At 47.3% G+C, this 19346-nt stretch overlaps 1 protein-coding gene across 1 annotated transcript in view; it reads left to right on the top strand.

Moving 5' to 3' along the window:
- The window catches only part of HSF4 (heat shock transcription factor 4), a 385922-nt gene that overhangs the window by 324588 nt on the left and 41988 nt on the right, over positions 1 to 19346 (top strand). The window contains exon 10 of the mRNA XM_086947661.1: positions 16749 to 16814. Coding sequence (XP_086803787.1) covers positions 16749 to 16814 — 66 coding nt within the window. The remainder of the gene's footprint in view (positions 1 to 16748; positions 16815 to 19346) is intronic.

Genomic DNA, 19346 nt, shown 5'->3' with positions numbered 1-19346 from the left:
GGTTCAGGTCGGAGGCCCTCAGCCGCATGCTTCCAGGGAGGGCGGCAGATGCATAGGCACCAAGATGAACCGAGCGCCTGTATGACAAGGGCGCGGGCGAGGGTCACCAGTACCAGCTCCTCAACGACAAGATGGCGGGAGGGCGGAACCTAGGGGGGCAGTCCAGGCCAGCAAGTCTATGGGCGACCCTCAAACAGCAATGGGTCGGGAAAGTGCGAAACCAGTGTCCCTTAGTTTCACCAGCTAGTACGCCCGGCTCGGCACCGCACAAACTCCAACGTCCCTCGCTTCCAGGCTCGGGATCCGCAAGGCGTCACACGCCGACACCCATGGCAGGGGGGTAGATCGCCGACGCAGGTCTGGGGTCTGTCGTCCAGCGATGACTCTGGCCACCAGGCCGCCGGCCAGGAAGCCTCCGCACTCCACGGAGTCCGTCGAGTCCGTTCCCTCGTGATCCCCAGCTTTCAGCACTCGGCCCAGCCGAGGCGCGCGGACAGCGCCGCACTACGCTCCGCCTCCGGGCCCTTCTCCTCGGGGCGATCCAGGCTCCACTCCTCGAATCGAGCGTTGAACAAACTTTTCTGGGACTTCCCCCGGGCCAACAGAAGGCAAAGTGGTATCAAAATGTGCCCCAAGAACTCCGGCACAGTTCTCTCGCCCGCAGTGCAGCCGCGGGGGGAGAGAAGCGCAGGAATCGGGGCTCGAGCTGAGCTGGGCCGGAGGAGCTACGGGAGGAAGCGTCCGCTCACCCCGCCATCTTGGCCACGCCCCCCGACATAGCTATTTGAATTTACTTGTGGTACTGTCTTGCATGCAATGCATTATGGGTCCGGTAGATTTACCATACCTTCAAAGTCTGTGATGCTCACTAGGGACCTCTGGGCACAGCTTGTGCTACTGCACTGAGACAAGCAGTGCTGGTGCCTTGCTCACTAGGGACATCTAGGCGCAGCTTGCTGTACTGCACCTACCACATCACATTCACATTAGACCTTCTATAAATTTCCCTTCATGAGCTCCACATAGAGTACAGTCAATCTGGAATTAATATAATGATTATTTTGTCACATTTCAAAGCAACTAATTGTATTTGTACTTTGTACTTATAGTCGTTGCTTATGAGAAGCAAGGCTGGCAGTAACTGGGCCTCTTTTACTGCCAGCCCTGTTGCTAATAAGCAAGGAATATAAGCACAAAGTGTTTGTTTAGGTACCACTAGCAGGTTTTCAAAACACATAAATAAAAGACATTGTCATTTACAATGGCAATAGCTCAAATTCTCGAAATGTGAGACCTATTGCATTGCAAATCCTTGTTTATTTTGAGAGGGAGAGTACCTGCACTTATCAAGAGTGACATAATACTTTTAACTGGAGAGTACCAGCACTTCTCAGAAACAAATAGGCACTCTAGACCACCACCATTGCTGCCCTACTCTGCCTGTTCAGGGTGTCGCTGCTCCCCCTTCATCTGGGGTGGCTTGGAACAGGCCACTGGAGCAGTTTAAGGTCTTTAGGGTGTGTTAGTTCATTGAACCCCGAAGCTATAATGTTGATAAAAGTAGCCCATACATATATTTTGGTATATTTTCAATTTGTGGGTCAAAGAGAGTGTCAGTTTCTCTATACGTAGCAAATACCAAAGTTTGTGTAGTCTGGGGTCTTATCTGTTCCCCATCGCAAAAGAATGATTTGGTGCATTGCACTGAGCGCTAGGGCCATTTGTCCCCCAAGGAGTGATTTCAGCAGAAACGTCATCTGGTTAGGGAAGCCGAGTACTGTGTATGCAGGGAAGCGTAGAAGCATAGGGTCTGAATGAAAGTAACAGCCAATGACACCAAGAACCTATTCCTAGTATCTGGATAATTTGGGACAGTTCCATAAAAGGTGGAGAAATATGCGGTGCCTCCACACCAGCATTCCTTGCTACGTTCGGAGAACCACCTTTGCATCCATGCGTGGGTCATATACCAGCATGAAATAATCTTCTTGGCACCCGACAGGCTATATGAGGTATGACGAGCTCTGTGCCCATTCTTAAGGGGGGTGTTGCCCCAAGCACGGCTTCCCATCTAGCACGGCCTGCGCTCTTGCTCTTTGGAGGTGATTACGCCAGCTGAGCGAATGTTTCGGATATGAGATGTCTATCATTTTCCTTTACAATGGACCATTTCTGAAAGGGATTTGAGCACCTACTTGTGAACAGTTTGACTGTGAGGTGTGCCGCCCAGTGCCGCATTTGAATGCATGTTATGTGTGTGGCTGCACTGCAGAGAGGCCATTTTCTCTTTTCAACCTGTCAAAACAGATATACCCTTCCGCATCGAAAAGGCATCCCAATCACTTGCACCCATCCGCCCATCGGTGTGAATGATCTGAATGAAGTCCTACGAAAAATTCAGGATTGTTGAAAATGGGGGTCATTGGGGAGGGCGATATCATTAGGCCTCTTCGTGTTGCAATGTTGTCCCAGACTGTCAATGTAACTTTAGTTATGGGGAGGTATATAAGCTCAGAGGTATGTGTTTGTGGGCCAGCCATGGGCCTTCCATATATGAATCCCAACAATTGCCTGATGTATGAATCAATAGTGCTTCTCTGACGCCTCTCGGCCACACCCCAGCAAGAATCTTAACTGTGATGTCACTTCCAAATCACCCTCCACTGTTGCTCTGTATATGAGAAAGAAGGTCATGCGCGGCTTTTTGCCATCCTAAACAAACTTGTTTCTGTCTTAGTACAGTGCTTGCAACATGTTCTATGAGGTTGGGGGGGGGCGGGCAGCAGCACGGCTTGGAACATAAACATAATCTTGGGCAAGATAGTCATTTTTAGGGTGGCTATGTGGACCAAACACAACAGCTGGTACCGCTTCCAGGTGGACAAATCTGTCCTCACTTATTTTAGCCGTGTGTGGTAATTCTTTTCTGTTGTTTTGGTTGCTGTTGTGGGTAGCGTTATCCCTAGGTATTGTACAGATGTCTCTGTCCAGTTGATTGGATAGCTTGAGCTGCACTCATTCCTGAAAGGCAACTGGACTCTTATGGTTAGGATCTGGGATTTTGTCAGGTTGACCTTGCATCCAGACACCCAACTAAAGGTCTGAAGCTCCCATAGGAGGGCAGGCGGAGAGGCCGGTCAGTGAAATATTCACGTAGTCTGCACAGAGGCCAATGGTATGGGCTGCGCCCCTGAAGTAGACCCCGAAAAAATCTGGGTATTCCCAGATTCACTGAGCCATGGTCTCCATGTATAGAGTTAACAGAAGTGGGAATAAGTGACCTCTCTGCCACATCCCTCTGCATTTGGGGAAGGATTTGGAGGAAATCCGTTTACCATCACTGCAACCCTGGGTGAGCTATACCCACACGTGATCTAATGGTGCCATAGCTTTGTGCCTGCCTTGTCTAATATGGGCCATGCTCTGGGAGCTTCCGTACATTTGTACATAGACTCTAACTCTTTTTCCTTGGTCTCCTTTTTGGGTCTGCCTGCCTCGTCTGGTCTTGTTTTCATTGGTTTACTTAGCTATTAGTTTTTCTCCAAGTACTGCCTTCAGTTCCTCTCACTGTTTCGGGAGTGCGATCTCGGCCCCATTGTTATTGGCCAGGTATTATTATTATTATTATTATTATTATTGCGACTTGTAGAGTGCACGGCTACCTCCGACGGAGGTTTCCCGGTGCTAGTAGTGCAGTTAACCTGGGCATAGGGTCAGAGGAGCAGAGTGTTTAGGGAAGAACGAAGAACTATGTTTTTAAAGCTCTCCTGAACATAGATTCCGATTTGGTCTTCCTTAGATGTTCCGGCATAGAATTCCAGAGTGTAGGAGATTTAACTAAGAAGGCCCGGCCACCAGTCCTGACCTTCGCAAATCGTGGGATGACCAGAAGATTCTGGTCATTCGACCTGAGTACTCTGTGGTTACTATATTTTTGAAGTCTTTACATCAAATACTGCGGACCTGTCTCATTCATTGCTCTATGGGCCAAAGTGAGGGCCTTATATTCTATTCTTCTTTTCACTGGTAACCAATGTAGACTGAGCACAGGGTGGGGTTATGTGGTGATGCATTGACACATTTCGAACAAGCCTAGGCACCGCATTCTGAATAATCTGCAGCCTTCTGAGCAGATACTCAGGAAGCCCCAAATAGAGGCTGTTCGCATAGTCAAGCTGGGAAGTGACAAATGCGTGCACCACAGTCTTCCTACAGTCCATTGGCAAATAGGGAAGGAAGCTCCATAGAGCCTTCAACTTCCAAAAGCATTGCGCAGAGACATGGGCAATTTTCACTTTGCCAATCAACTGCACGTCAAACTTGAAGCCCAGATTCCTAGAAGAGGCAGCTGGAAGAGGAGGTGGATTTAACTCAGCCGGCCACCAGAGCTCTGGGCATGGAGTGATAGGTTGGTTAAAAAAACAGGACCTCCGTTTTTCTGTGTTCAGTTTTAAGCAGTTCTCCGTCATCCCTGATGAGATATTCAGAAGACACTGCTTAAAATTGCCAAAGGCCGCCTCTCTGTGGTCTCTCAAGGAGAACACCAGTTGTGTATCTTCAGCGTACGAGACGACCTTCACCCCATATTGCTCAATAATTGCCACAAGGGGGGTGAGGTACACATTAAAAAGCGTAGGACTTAAGGCCGAACCCTGTGGGACCCCACACACAAGGGGGCTAGAGGTGGAAACATGAGGATGGAGGGTCACCTGCTGTGTACGCCCTTTTAAATAAGAGCGAAACCAGGCCTAAACCGTTCATGACACCCCTAGACATTTAAGTCTATTTAGGAGAATCCTGTGTAACACCGTATCAAAAGCTGCGTTTAGGTCCAACAGCACCAGCATCGCACAGCTTCCTTGATCTATGGTTTCTCGGAAAGTCTCTGCAACTTCCAGCAACGCAGTTTCCGTGCTGTCCCCAGATCTAAATCTAGACTGGGAGTCATGGAGGTGATGGTTCGACTCTATGAAGTACCTTAGTTGTTTCTGGACTTCCTTTTCTAGAATTTAAGCCCGAACAGGAAGGAGAGAGATTGGCCTAACATTTTTGGGCTCTTTCTTCTTAAGAATTGGCTGAACAAATGCATTTTTCCAGCTGGTAGGGTAAATCCCATTCGCCAGCGAGGAGCTCCAAATAGCATTCAATGCAGGGTTTAGCCAGGGGGCTAGTAGTTTAAAGAATCTAGCTGGACAGGGGTCTGGTATTGCGCTATGACTGCTCCTGAACATTATCTGGCCGCTGGAGCAGTCTGTCGCTTAATTGCCATGTAGTGTGGATCCTCCTGTCCTGTTGTACTTTAATAGTTATGGTTATCGATGCATGAGCTGACAGAGACATGGGTTCTATACTCGTGATATGAGTGAAAGTCTGTAGTGCCATGTTGTCAAGGAAGCAGTTGATACATGTGTATGTGTTCTGGTTTGCAGAGTCCAAGGTGTAATCTGTAACATCTGTATGTCCCTTTCTCCAGAGGTCATCAAGACCCTAGTCTCGCAGCCAGGTCAGCAGCAGCCCCACCTGGCCACAGCGCTGAACAGACTAGTTTAAGTTGTTGTTCATGACCAGGTTGAGCCCCCCCTAACCAGTACAGCCGCATCCGGGGTCTGTAGGACATTCACTAGGGCTCTGTGAGAAAGCACTCCTGCTGATCGTTGGGCACATAGATCAAAGCTAACGTTAAAGAGAGGCAGTCTACTCGCATGCAATAGGCTAAAAAGCATTCCTTGGACTCTGCTATCTTGTTAAGCACTGTACCTTTGAAGGTGCGGAAGAGCAGTATGGCCACCCCTTCCTTTTTTTGCCAATCCTGACAACCACAGCTGGTGGGGAAACCATGGTGAATTAATCTGCGGCTCATCTTTCGCCAGAAATTGTGTCTCCTGGAGGAGGCATATATCGCACCTACTTCTATCCAGGAGAGGCAATAATATTGCTGCCCTTTTAGCCTCTTACATTATAGATAAATACTTTTATAGCAATAGTCATAGAGGACATACTACAGAATAGGTCATGGCTGGTCTGGGTGAGCTGCTATGCATGGCTAGCCAGGACTGCTCACGTATTGATGTGGTGGGGTTGCAAGGTGTTGGTGTTTGCTAGAGCCAGGGGGAGGTGGAATGTAGTGATTGAGAGCATACCCCTGACAAAACCAAGAACCTAACATGAACAGTAGCCATGTATGAGGCCCATTGTCAAGGAGGACTTCCAAATTGTGTCCACGGAGCAACGCTCGGACTGGGGCCTGGGATGCTTCCATCATTCAAGTCTGGGCCCTCAAGCATTCGACCCCCAGGCCCTTTTACTGGGATAAGAGTTGCTGTTCTGTGTATGTCCGGCAGGGACTTTGTTCGTTACATGTACGGCAGGGACTTTGCCATTACTGTTTAGGTGTGTGGTTCAGCTGTGCAGTTATCTTCCTCACACAGCTTGTCCAGCACTGTCTGGTGCTCTTGTGTCCTCATGTTTGGGTCTGGTCAGGATCAACTTGATGCCCAGGAAGCCAGCCTCCACTGGTGTGCCTCTTGTGGAGAGAATCTGGCGGTCCACACCAGGGAGGCATGGGGTTTCCACTCAGAAGGCCCATTATACGTCGGGCCTCCAGGAAGATTTTGATTTAATGGAGCAGCCCTTGACAATGAAAGACAATGAAAAAGGGGTGGCACCAGACACAGAAAAGCTCCTTACTTCTTAGAAAGTCTGTTACTGGTTTGAAGTCATGGCAGCATTGTACGGTAATGGCAGTGCCAGCTTGTGCCCCTGGAAGCTCAGTTGTTCTGAGTTTCTGGCTTTTTTAAGAACACCCTCCTTCAGCTGAAAATCAAGTACACTTACCAGGATTTCGGGTGGGCATTTTTACCCCCAGGACGGCCCACCCTCTGTGCTCTGTCCAATTGAACCGGCTGATCAGTGTTGCTCCCAGAATTTGCCTGAATTGGGTCAGGGGCGTAACAAACGCACCCGCAGCCCCCGCGGTGCGGGGGGGGGGGCACTCTCTAGAGTAAATGAAGGGGGCCCCGGGCCCCCTCAGCTCTCCTGAGAGCTGTGAGAAAGGCTTGCGCTGAAGCAAGCCTCTCTCCCTCTGAAGCAGGTGCAGGCTGTCTGCAGCCTGTTCTGAACCCCTCCCTGACTGAAGAGAAACAAAGTATCAACTTACATTGTTTCTCTTCAGTCTGAGTGTCCAGAAAGAGGATGGGGTGAGGGCCCAGGGAGCAGGAGGCAGCAAAGAGCAGAGCTCACAGTCACAGGAGAAAGGATGGGGGTGGGGGCCCCAGAGAGCAGGAGGCAGCACAGAGCACTGCTGGGACCCTGACAAGGATGGGAGTGGGGCCCCCCAGAGAGCATTCTCCAGGGCAAAGCTCCTATGAGACGGGATGAGGCAGCAAAAGGGTGCCCTCAGGTAAGCACTCTTGTTAGAACGCACCATGTGGGCGTCCGCAGGGGGGGGTGGGGGGGGGAAGGGGGGCGAGAAGGGTGCAAGGCAGAGGGGAGAAGGGTGCAAGGTAGAGAGGAGAAGGGTGCAAGGCAGATAGGAGAAGGGTCCAAGGCCGAGGGGAGAAGGGGAAAATGGGTGCAAGGCATAGAGGAGAATGGTGCAAGACAGAGATGAGAAGGGTGCAAGGCAGAGAGGAGAAGGGTGCAAGGCAGAGAGGAGAAGGGTGGGAAGAAGAGAGAAGAAGGGTGCAAGGCAGACAGGAGAAGGATACAAGGAGGAGGGGAGAAGGGTGCAAGGCGGAGGGGAGAAGGGTCCAAGGCGGAGAGGAGAAGGGTGCAAGGAGGAGGGGGAAAAGGGTGCAAGGTAGAGAGGAGAAGGATGCAAGGCAGAAAGGAGAAGGGTGAAAGGCAGAGAGGAGATGGGTGCAAGGCAGAGAGGAGAAGGGTGCAAGGCAGAGAGGAGAAGGGTGCAAGGCTGGAGGGGAGAAGGGTGCAAGGCGGAAGGGAGAAGGGTGCAAGGCAGAGAGGAGAAGGGTGCAAGGGGGAGGGGAGAAGGGTGCAAGGCAGATGGGAGAAGGGTGCAAGGTAGAGAAGAAAAAGATGCAAGGTGGAGGGGAGAAGAGTGCAAGGGGAGGGGAGAATGGTGCAAGGCGGAGAGGAGAAGGGTGCAAGGCAGAGAGGAGAAGGGTGCAAGGCAGAGAGGAGAAGGGTGCAAGGCAGAGAGGAGAAGGGTGCAAGGCAGGAGGGGAGAAGGGTGCAAGGCCGAAGGGAGAAGGGTGCAAGGCGGAAGGGAGAAGGGTGCAAGGCAGAGAGGAGAAGGGTGCAAGGGGGAGGGGAGAAGGGTGCAAGGCAGATGGGAGAAGGGTGCAAGGTAGAGAAGAGAAGGATGCAAGGTGGAGGGGAGAAGGGTGCAAGGCAGATGGGAGAAGGGTGCAAGGTAGAGAAGAGAAGGATGCAAGGTGGAGGGGAGAAGAGTGCAAGGGGAGGGGAGAATGGTGCAAGGCGGAGAGGAGAAGGGTGCAAGGGGGAGGGGAGAAGGGTTCAAGGGGGAGGGGAGAAGGGTGCAAGGCGGAGGGGAGAAGGGTGCAAGCCGGAGGGGAGAAGGGTGCAAGATGAAGGGGAGAAGGGTGCAAGGCAGAGGGGAGAAGGGTGCAAGGTAGAGAGGAGAAGAGTGCAAGGGGAGGGGAGAAGGGTGCAAGGCAGAGGGGAGAAGGGTGCAAGGCAGAGGGGAGAAGGGTGCAAGGCAGAGAGGAGAAGGGTGCAAGGCAGAGAGGAGAAGGGTGCAAGGCAGAGGGGAGAAGGGTGCAAGGCAGAGGGGAGAAGGGTGCAAGGCAGAGGGGAGGAGGGTGCAAGGTATAAAAGGGTGCAAGCGGAGGGGGAGAAGGGTGCAAGAGGGAGGGCGCGAAGGGTGCAAGACAGAGGGGAGAAGGGTGCAGGGGGGATGGTGATGAAGTTAAAAATTCTCCCCCTTGAGAGAGAGGAGAGAGAGTTGAGAGAGAGAGATAGAGTGGAGAGAGAGTAGAGACTGACTGACTCGGAGACTGAATACTGACTGACTGAGAGTCTGACTGGCTGAGAAACTGACAGAGAGAGACTGACTGAGAGAGAGAGAAACTAACAAAAAGAGAGAGATAGAGAGACTGACAGAGAGAGAGAGACCGACTGACTGACTGACAGAGAGAGAGAGAGACTGACTGACTGACTGAGAGAAACTGACTGACTGAGAGAGACTGACTGACTGAGAGAGACTGAATGACTGAGAGAGACTGAATGACAGAGAGAGATAGACTGACTGACTGAGAGAGAGAGATTGACTGACTGAGAGAGAGAGACTGACTGACTGAGAGAGAGAGACTGACTGACTGACTGAGAGACTGACTGACACAGAGAGAGAGAGAGAGAGAGACAATGTGATGTAATTGGGGTCAAAGTGTAAATGAAGCTATGCATTGCCTCTTAAGATTGCTATTGTCTACTAATAAAAATGTATTATCAAAATGTGCTCTTTGTAGTTACATCTGCTTTTGAAATACTGAATTGTCGCATTGTCTAATGTTTTAAAACGGAAACGAGAAGGAGCAGTGGATGCACTTTTGCCAAAACTGAACGATGAATGGGCCCGATGTTGTATATCATGACAGGAGTCTGCATCAAGAAACCCACCTAAAATTGGGCAAACTTCCCCGGCGTACTGATGGCAGGGACGCTGTAATGAATGGACCACCACCTATGATAGCCTTCTGGAAGACTAAGCCCAACCTTTGACTCCACCATCCAGTGTTACTTATAACAGCTGGATTGGTGACAGTGGCGTTACAATAGCCCCGCCTCCCCTGCATGCAGTATGGCGGGTCACTGGCCTGAGTGCTCTAGACTGGCACAGAGGATGGGAAGGGGACCCCCTCCACGTAGTTTGCAGGGGGGCCCCCTCAAGTTTCGTTACGCCACTGAATTGGGTTTGCACAAATTGACGGTTGTCAGTCCCATTGGCATTGGTGGGGATTCCACAGATTCGTATGTTGTTCAGGTGCGAGTGGTTTTCTAGGTCCTCTCCATGCACCTAGAGGTCAGCTTATCACTCACAGAGGCATAGAGTTTCTCGTTGCATATGTTGAATCTCCTCTCCTTGGGTAATCTCATTGTCCTCCAGGGTGGAGACCCTAGGTTCTACTTCACATCTCTGAGTTCCTGCAATAGGTCCTGTTTCACTGTCTGTAGTTTAGATTTGATGGAGTCGAAGAGAGATGCCATAAACGCCCTGGTGACTGGTGCTTTCTCTTGATCTGGGTCATCCTCTGGCTGTTCATGTTGCTGGAGTGGGCTCTCCTTGGTGGATGAATTTGCTGAGCATGTTAGCATGCCATGTAAGCTGTAGTCTTTTTTTGTGCTTGGAGGATGCCGTGTTGGGGAGCATTCAGGAGGAGTGAGGCTTGGTTGGAAACGTGGGGGGCATTGTCTTTGGGAGCCTTTTCATTCGAAGTTAGGTGGGGCCTTATTCGCGTAGACCCCCTCTGCTCTTTTCATGGGGGCCCTGGGAGAATCCAATGCAATCACTCTGCCGCGTGCCACCCCGGAGCTGTATTCTGTGCAGGCCGGGTCCTTTATTTCCCTCCTTTAGGGTCCCTGATCAGACCCTCCAGTGGGCCTATGTTGCAGGTCCTGCAGTGTACCTTAGCGGGCCTCAATCTGCATGGTAAGTCAAGTGGGCTAGGTTGTTGTAACATGCTCATATGGAGGGAATCCAGCTCCTCAACAGTGGGCTGCCTTTGGGCGGGGGATCTCCTGTTGAGTTTTTCGTCAGCTCCTGTGGTTCACCGGCCTCGGCAGACCCCTGTGTCAGCAGCAACATGCAGAGGGGTCTGCCAGTGCTACTTCAAGCCCCTGCGGTACAGGGCCTCCCCCAGTCATGGGTGTGGCTGGGGATGCAGGCCACCCCTCACTGGCTGCTCCAGTACACACTCCTGCCACCTTCAGGTCTAACTGGGGAAGCCACCAGCTCTCCACTCGTGGGCCGTGCAGCACTGTGTTGCAGCCCTCCTGTTGGTCACATGTGGCCCCAGCAGGAGGCAGGGCGGTGTCTAGCAGCCTCTCAGCAGCTAGCCGGGGTGCCAATCAGTGTTGGTCGGCATAAAGTCAGGTCACAGCTGCCATCTTTTCTTCCTCGCTCTGCTGTCCTCTGCCACCTGTCTCTACCACTAACGCCACTCAGCTCTTGCTGCTGTCCAAGGGGCATTTTTTGCTGCCGGTCGAGGGCTATGGGGGCTGAACAATTATTGCAAATTAAAAGGTCTCAAGATAAACCCTAATAAAACCAAATACATGGCTATTAAACTACACAAACATTTCCTAAAGATTGGCTTTGAATGGGTTGCCCCTGGAGTGTGTTTCCAACTTTGTATTCCTAGGTGTTACACTAGATTCAAAGATCTCATGGAAGCCACAAATAAATAAGTCAAAAACAATTGTAATGCAAGACTCTATTCCCATTGTGTAGCAACAATATCTGACTGTGTCAAGGGCCATCACTCCTGCTGTGGAAGTATATAAATCCAGAGCCCAATCCGCCACCCTCTATGGATCTCAGCTATGGGGTGGTGAAAATCTCCAACCTCTAACTGTAGAGGAAATAACATTTTGAGAAAGTTCACGTGTCTCCCCAAAAATACCCCAATGATCCCGCTCACATGCGACATTGGGATTAAAAGGCTGGAACATCTTGCTGTATGGAAATTGTTGTTATAAAGAACAAGGGTACCCAAAGGAGCAATAGGTAAGGGACCTTGCGTGCATATACAATTTCAATATGCTCGTATATGTCATAATTGTCTCTATACAGTAGTAGGACACAGGCTGTGTTCCACGTTGATATTGTGCGAGATTGGCTGACTATACTTCTAATTGTGTTATTAAACCCTGTCCGGCTGGACAGATTATATGGATTTCAATTTTGATCTATATTTATTTTTTCATTATCCTTTAATTGTTAGGGACCATTGTTCCTTGAAATAGTATGGAAGTTGCTGGCATATTGGGTCAGAATTTGGAAAACTGTGGAATTAGAGACCTACAGGCAGACCCTGAATGAGTTATTGGAACTGGACGTACATGTTACTTTTCCCTGGTTGGCCCATATTCGAAAATGGCTCTGTGATTTAGACCTAAACAGGTATTGGGTAAATCCGAGCTTGCTGATTCCTGAATCAAAGAGAGAGATCAAGTATATTTTTGGGAATGTTATCTTCCACAAAGTCACTTTAAACTCCGAGTCAGGGAGACTCACTGCCCAATTTTTGTCTTTTAAAATGACCCCAAGCTTCGAGCCCTTCCTAGATGAAATTGAACCTCAACTAGCAAAGACACTTTATATGAGATTCAGATACGAGAAACTTCAGTTAAACATCTTTACAGCTTAATGGGCAAAGCCTCAACTGAAATGAAGGGACCCCAAATGTACAATATGCTCATTAGGTGCAAACGAGGATATCGCGCATGTCTTATTATTTTGTGCAGCTTATGTAACCCCCAGACGTACATGTATTAATCCATTGTGTAAAAGGCTGAATACCAGAAGCTATTTAGAGACGCTGAGAATATTAAAATCAGATAGCTGTCAACTTATTGTATTAGGTATGGGCAAAAGTTTTAAACTCTTTTAATGTAAACACACCATACACATTGCTGCACTGATTGCTCGCTTATCCAATAATTGGATTAATGGTACAGCATATATTGGTATATAGGAAAATAGTAGGAATGTTTTTATTGTGAACTAGGCTAGGAATTAACTATTTTACCATAACTTTTAATGAACTCAGGCGCAGTTATGGGCTAATTGAACAAGCATTTGCACTTTGTATATACAACAATTTTAGTCGAATTATGATCTTTAGTGCCATGTTAAAGATGGGAAATTCGAATTGTTTACATTTTTTGCACTTTAGCTTTTATGGAAAACTGTTCTTAATGCTTTTGCTAGTTGGAATATTATTAGTGTTGATTCTTTGAATCAAATAAAGAGATGATTTTGAATTTGAATTCCCCACTATTTGCATTGGTAGTGGCCTGGCGGAATGGAGGGGCACCGTGCATGGTTGCCATCTCGGCCACGCCCGTGGTAATCTTTTTAAAAATATAATCTATCTATTCAAGGCCCTCTAGGAGAAATGGACCCACCCAACCCTGATAATGTCGTATACCACTTTGCCCCTGGCCTAGCCAGTTGATACAGCAAATTTCATTCAATCGAGAAGGTGTGTTTGGCAAAACAAGGTTGAAGACCATTGAGAATTCATCAGAATATCTAACAAGCATTCAGTATCCAAACAAACAATGACAGATTTAAGACAGCCAAAGACTGTACTTCCAACAAAAGTGTTCAAATTTGAAAGGTGACTGAAGAGCTGTCCCTTTCTATCCACAAAGGACATAGCCAACTGAACCAGCAGAACGCAAAGAAGCTGGTCCAAACAATAAGCCTTAGCAGTACATGTTGTTCAAAATGATCGCTACTAATATAACACTGATTCCTTATACTTTTAGCGACAATCCATCACCAGGTCATGAATTGGACTATGCATAAAAATAAGTATATGGCAAAAGTGATCTTAGAAATTTACAAGGTGCATAGTTTTCTGACATTTAGAGGGTTTTGCAATATCCCGCTCCAAGTAACTATACAAAAATGAAATAAAGTAAAGGCTTGAGAATAAACGGATGGTTTAGCTGACTTGGAGATGGTGATGGAGTAATTGTCAAGTTTGAAGCCAGGGGGTTCATTTGAGGTGAAGGTTTTTGGTTGTATGTCCATGGCTTTAAATTGGTTTCTCCAGTCTCTGCGTATTTCCTAACATTTCTTTTGGGGGAGGAGGAAACAGTCTGTCTTCTGCGGGTTCAGCTTAATGTTCATATATTTCATCCTGTTTTGAATTTCTTTAGAGAGTAGTTTAAGACCATGAGGCTGTTTAAGCATCTAATGTTGATGTATAGATAGGCAACATGTCATCAGCTTATTTGAGAAATAGATTATCTGCTTTGTTAACACCTCACCTAGCAGTTCCACATAAAAACATGTATGGGATGACAATGGAGCCCTTAGGGACTCCATATGGGATTTTAAAAGGTTAGAATAAGATTTACACTTATGGATGTATTTTGATCTTTCTCATATTTAGGATCTGGGCACTATTCCTTCAATACCCATTCTATTACTCTGGATTCGATAGAGGATTCCATTGTCAAGTTCCTTATGTCAATAGAATGTTATCCACATTTTCAAGGATGGAGGTTTCGGTGCTCTAGCTGTAGTGGTACTCTAATTGAAAGCCACTTAGGAGGCATGTGGAATTAGTGAGCTCTTCTAGTTAGGCGCTCGACTATTGTAGAGGAAGGAGAAGCCTTTGATGCGCCTTTAGTTGCCCAGCATTTTCAGTCCATCATTAGAATTGTTATGAAAAGGAGGACTATGATCTTTGATTTGTAATCATAATGGGGGAGGTTATTGGAGTGTTCTTTGTCTACACATGACGAGGTGATGTCTGAAGAAATTTGAAGGCTTAGTATTAGCAAAGACTCTCTTTAATGCGTCCAAGGGAATGGGAGTGAAGTCACTCCTGGTTATTGAGAGATTTTTCTTGGTGAAGCTCTAACTGTCCTTGTTGTACTGGGTATGCGTTTGGATACTTCTTTATTGATTGCCTTGGTGTGTTTTGATAAGTGGAAGGCTGCATTGGGGTACTCTTAGTGCATATGAATTGGACTCTTTTTGTATGATCTGGAATAGTTTGTTTGGGTTTTTTAGTATCCAAAGTTGCGGTTTTTGGAAGGATGAGCACCGTTTATATGTTGCTTGTATGCTTTTTATTCAACCCTGAATTTAAGGAGGTCGGCGAATATGGGCGATTTTCCACACAGCCTTTCAGACACTCCTAGGGGTTTCACACCTTGTGTGTCACACTTGTACAAAATTGTTGTTTTCTTGGATCTTTTGTGTTTTGATGTGCTAAGGGATATGTTGTCCACAATGCTGGCAATCTGATTAATTGAAATGCCGCTCAAGATTGAAGGAGTAATCATTTGACATGTCGTTTGTCATGTGACTTGTATTTGTACAGAGGGGCTTGGACCATTTTGTCAATGTCTTTGAGGATTCTCGATTTTCCCATTTCTGTCTTGTTTTTTGCATGAAATTCTTTCAAGGCTCAGGATTCATTACAAACTCATGAAACACTGGAATTAGCTCACACAGTGGTTTTATTACCTTCCAGTCAGCTGTCATTAATCCTCAAAAATAATCTAATTCGAAGATGTGAGTGGGCTGAGCCAAAGGAATGGACTGTGGTTTCTATTACGCATCCCTTTGAAATATTTGGAAAGTAGAGCTTCGAACGCCACCCACATTTAATATGCTTCAAAATGTATTACGGAACAGTAGCCCTTTTGGATAAAACATAATGTGAAAGACACTTCAAGGATGCAATGGCTCAGAGGGGCTGATGCAAAGTATTTAAATGAGATGAGAACATGATTTGTGCCTGACATCCAAAGATGACTAGCCCAACTGAACACATGAAACGTCGCCCCACCTGCCAGCAGCCAAAAAAAATTGAAAATAAAATCGATAATAACCACTTGTTTACTATTGTTTTATTTTTTTGCTATTGAAGCCGACGCTTGTGGGGCAGGGGTTAGGGTGACGACAGGCTATTGGAGGAGTGGTTGCACTGCTACTCAGTGCGCATGACGGTTTGTCAGACCGTCTCAGGCCAGCCAAACGATCATGCGCACAGAAGCTGTCTCCAATCCGAACTGCTTTGCTGGGTTGATGAGAGCAGGCACAGGCTCCCAGTCTAACTGGGAGCACAAATCATTGGAGCTCAGGCCAATCCTGACGCTGCTTATAGGAGCATGAAAGCATCATCAGGATAGGCCACACTGCACTCTGGGAGCCTGTGCCTGCAGAAGACAGGGGCGCAATGCGGCAGGTAAGTCTTGTTTATTTTAATTTTACTTGTCTCACTGTCTGTCCCCCTTGTCCTGTCCTTCTCGCCCACCCCGTAACTCTATCAACACACCGGCCGCTACTGATGTTGTCTTGTATGTGATCCAGAAATATTCTGATAAACTGATGGAATTTAAGTTACCCAGAGTCACTTCCATGCATTCATATCTATCACTTTATTGCTGCCAGACTGATGATATGGAACGCCTTTCCAGAAAATTACTTTACTTTCAACCTAGAGTGGCTTTCTGGAAGGTGAAATGATGTATCTAATTAATCCCCTTATGCCTTGTCAGACTGGTGCGCAATTCCCAGGGTTTCAGGCATTTACCCATAGCACATGCTAACAGACCTATAACTCAGCACAAGGGTGTTACAAATGTACATGAAATGTTGCCTGATACAAAACTGGTGCATCTTCCTGAAGTCCTCCTTATTGGTTCCCATTGCTACATTTTATCTTAAGTATTGTGGTGTTGTAATATATAGAATTTTCATGTGTTGAAATGGAGAAGTGTCCTAACAAATTTGGCACATTGTTACAGTACTTACATTTGTGAATTTAGCCAGCATCGGTACCTGAGGAAGGGCTCTGGTTTTGATATATGCCAGCAATTTACAGTCGCCGGTCAATCCGCCATTTTGTCAACATTTCCATTTTCACTCTGCAGATTACTGGCCTACATCTTTGTTGCATTTTCATTTCCAAAAAGATTTTTGAGGAAGGGCAATTGTGAGAAAATGTATGAATTGATTATATCGCTCATGCAATGTTTCTTCATAATAAGAAAAAAAATCCTTGTCTCATTTTCGACAGGTCTTTAATCCAAATCTTTCAGTGAGTGACTGGGGTCTGACAGACATGGAAGCCAACCTATCACCGGTAAGAAATCAATAATTTGCTAGCACTGTGCAGAAGTCTCTGGCAAAATGTAACACACAATGTGGCTGCAACTGAAAGAAGCAGTTGCTCAAAAGTGTTTCAAGCACATCTGAATGGGAGGAGCGGGCGGTTTGCGGGATACCCCGATCTCTTGTTTGCTGCAAGTGACCTCTGAGGACTAACTAGTCAATGTATGCATTTTAAAACTTTCCACTGACTTCACCTCTAACTGCATATGTTTTGGTTTGTTAAGAACTTGCTCTTGAAAATACATCTGACAGGCAAGTTCACTAAGAGCATGCATATTTATTGATGCCATTATTGCAAATAATCCGAGAACTCAAAATAATTACCAGAAAAGCTCCAGAGCCCATCACCCACAAGACCTAACCCACCCACCCTTCTTTAAGGTGCACTTGCTTGGAAGTCCTCTGTGCTTGCAGGTTTCAGCACTGTACCTATTACCCAAAGAAGCTCTGGTATACTCCAGTCATTACCAGGCAAGGTAGAGCCACTCCAGAGCAGATAACATACTTCATTGTAGCGAATCGCTACCAACAAGGCAGATAAAATTACATCTATTCAAGCAACCATTCAGAAAGAAAATTCTGCCTCAGATAGAACGGCACTCTAAAGTAATGGCTGAGTAATGTATCCAATTTTTACCGCCTTGTTCTTTAGTAAGCATGGAAGGTGATGCATCGGAGTGACATAGGTGCTCTCCTCTGCCCCGTGAAGCTGGGAGGTAGTTCGAGAGTATCATGGTTCTGCCAGTCTGGCTGTTGGAGTTAGAATTTCAGTACTGGCACTGAGTACAGATGGTTGTAGAACTTAAAGTTGAAGCATGGGTTGTCCTAGCAGAGCCCTGTGCCAGAAGAAGCGCCTGGCAAACTTGGCAGCTGCTGGTTCGGTAATAAGAAGCATAGACCTTGCAGCCATTCCATGTTGGCAGGCAGCGCTGCCACCACAGTGTCTCTTCTGCAGATGTCCAGTCAACTGACAAAATGTGCAAGGAAAAAGAGGTAGATCTTTGTATTCATTAGGAGAAGACAACACATCTCCTCCATCTAAAAGGAATCACACAACATAGGTCTCACCAGCAGTATCTCAACACACCATGTGTAAAATTGAGCCGATCTCATTAATGTGTGGCGGAAGAAACTCAAGGAAGACAAGGAGTGTTCACCCTCCATTTTAGTAACCTACAAGGTGTCTGCTACATTATTAGGGGAGTAAGAAGATGAGGAGGGCACTCTAGAGCATCTACCAAGGAGGAAGTATGTGCTGAAGCATTGTCAAGCCCATATACTGGCTCATGATGTAGGGTTTTCCAGAGGATCTGACAATATAACAAGCCAGAGCAGTCTGGCTTCCTCTTGCTTCCTGAAGTGAGGGTGGTCGCGATTCTAGACTGGAAGGTACCATATAACATCTTGTTTTGTGGTTCTAGGGCAAGGCTGTACTGATTTTGGGAATGGAGGAATTTCCTTTGCCGGCAAGCCTGTTAACCTGTCAGCTGTCCATAGGTTGTCAAAGGAAACCAGAAGCTGAAAGATCCTGTTTATAAAAAGACCGACCAACATTATGCATGTAATGCACGGTCCCACAAGATATTCAAAGTAGGAAAATATGTGTTTGCAGCATGTGTGACCATAGTTATACATGCATGGTCTGCATACTTCTACCATCTAGTGTTCGACTCAGACTGTTGCAAGTTGGTTTTCTTTGAGGAGGTTTTTTGAGTCACGTGGTATTGGTGACTTCTCCTCTAGTAGTGAACGTGCATGGGCACTGACCCCATTGTTACATTGTTTTTCTCCGCCATTGGTTTCTGACGTGTATCGACGTTGCTCCCGGTCTCTGCACATTTGATGCTTAACTAGGGTTCCCGGGATCCGTTGCTTCCCTTCCTGGTTGACACTGAGGCAAGGTGTCAGCCAAAAGCTTTGACCCCCCATCAGCCTTCGACTCGAAGGCCACACACCAGAGCCAAAACGTCAAAGCAAACAACTCCATCCAAGCAGGAGCACCGTCTAAATCAGTGTGAGCTCCAAAACCATCGATGACAGACAGTGCCACATTATCATCCATCACCACACTGGCAAGATCTGTACCACCTATGGATAGATTTTGCCTTAAAAGCAGAGACTCACCTTTAAGGACACTTCACAACCGAACACTTCTCTACAACATGCTCCTGCCAAAAAGACAAAGCTACAAGGATGCCAGTCCTTCAACCCCTCCTCCACCTCCTCCACCTTCTTCTCCACTATCTCCTCCTCCCTCACTACATGTGATTTTCTCTCAAGGATAACTAGAATGTTACTGTGACTCCGATAGCCCTAATACCTGTTCCCCAGCAGAGGGCTTCGGACGTGTGTTTACCGCCATCCCAAGCCTATGGTGTGGAGAGCCCATGGAACCCTGACTTGTGGCATGTGCCTGTTAGAGCTTCTTTATGCTGCATTCAGCAGCCTACCAAAAGATAGATATGCATGTTACACCTTAGTATGACAATTTTCTGGTGGAGAC

This window comes from Lissotriton vulgaris, chromosome 12 (genome assembly GCF_964263255.1).
Source record: "Lissotriton vulgaris chromosome 12, aLisVul1.2, whole genome shotgun sequence".
In the NCBI taxonomy this organism is placed as follows: domain Eukaryota; kingdom Metazoa; phylum Chordata; class Amphibia; order Caudata; family Salamandridae; genus Lissotriton; species Lissotriton vulgaris.
The sequence above is the reverse complement of the archived record's forward strand: the minus strand, read 5'-3'. Positions and strand labels throughout refer to the sequence as shown.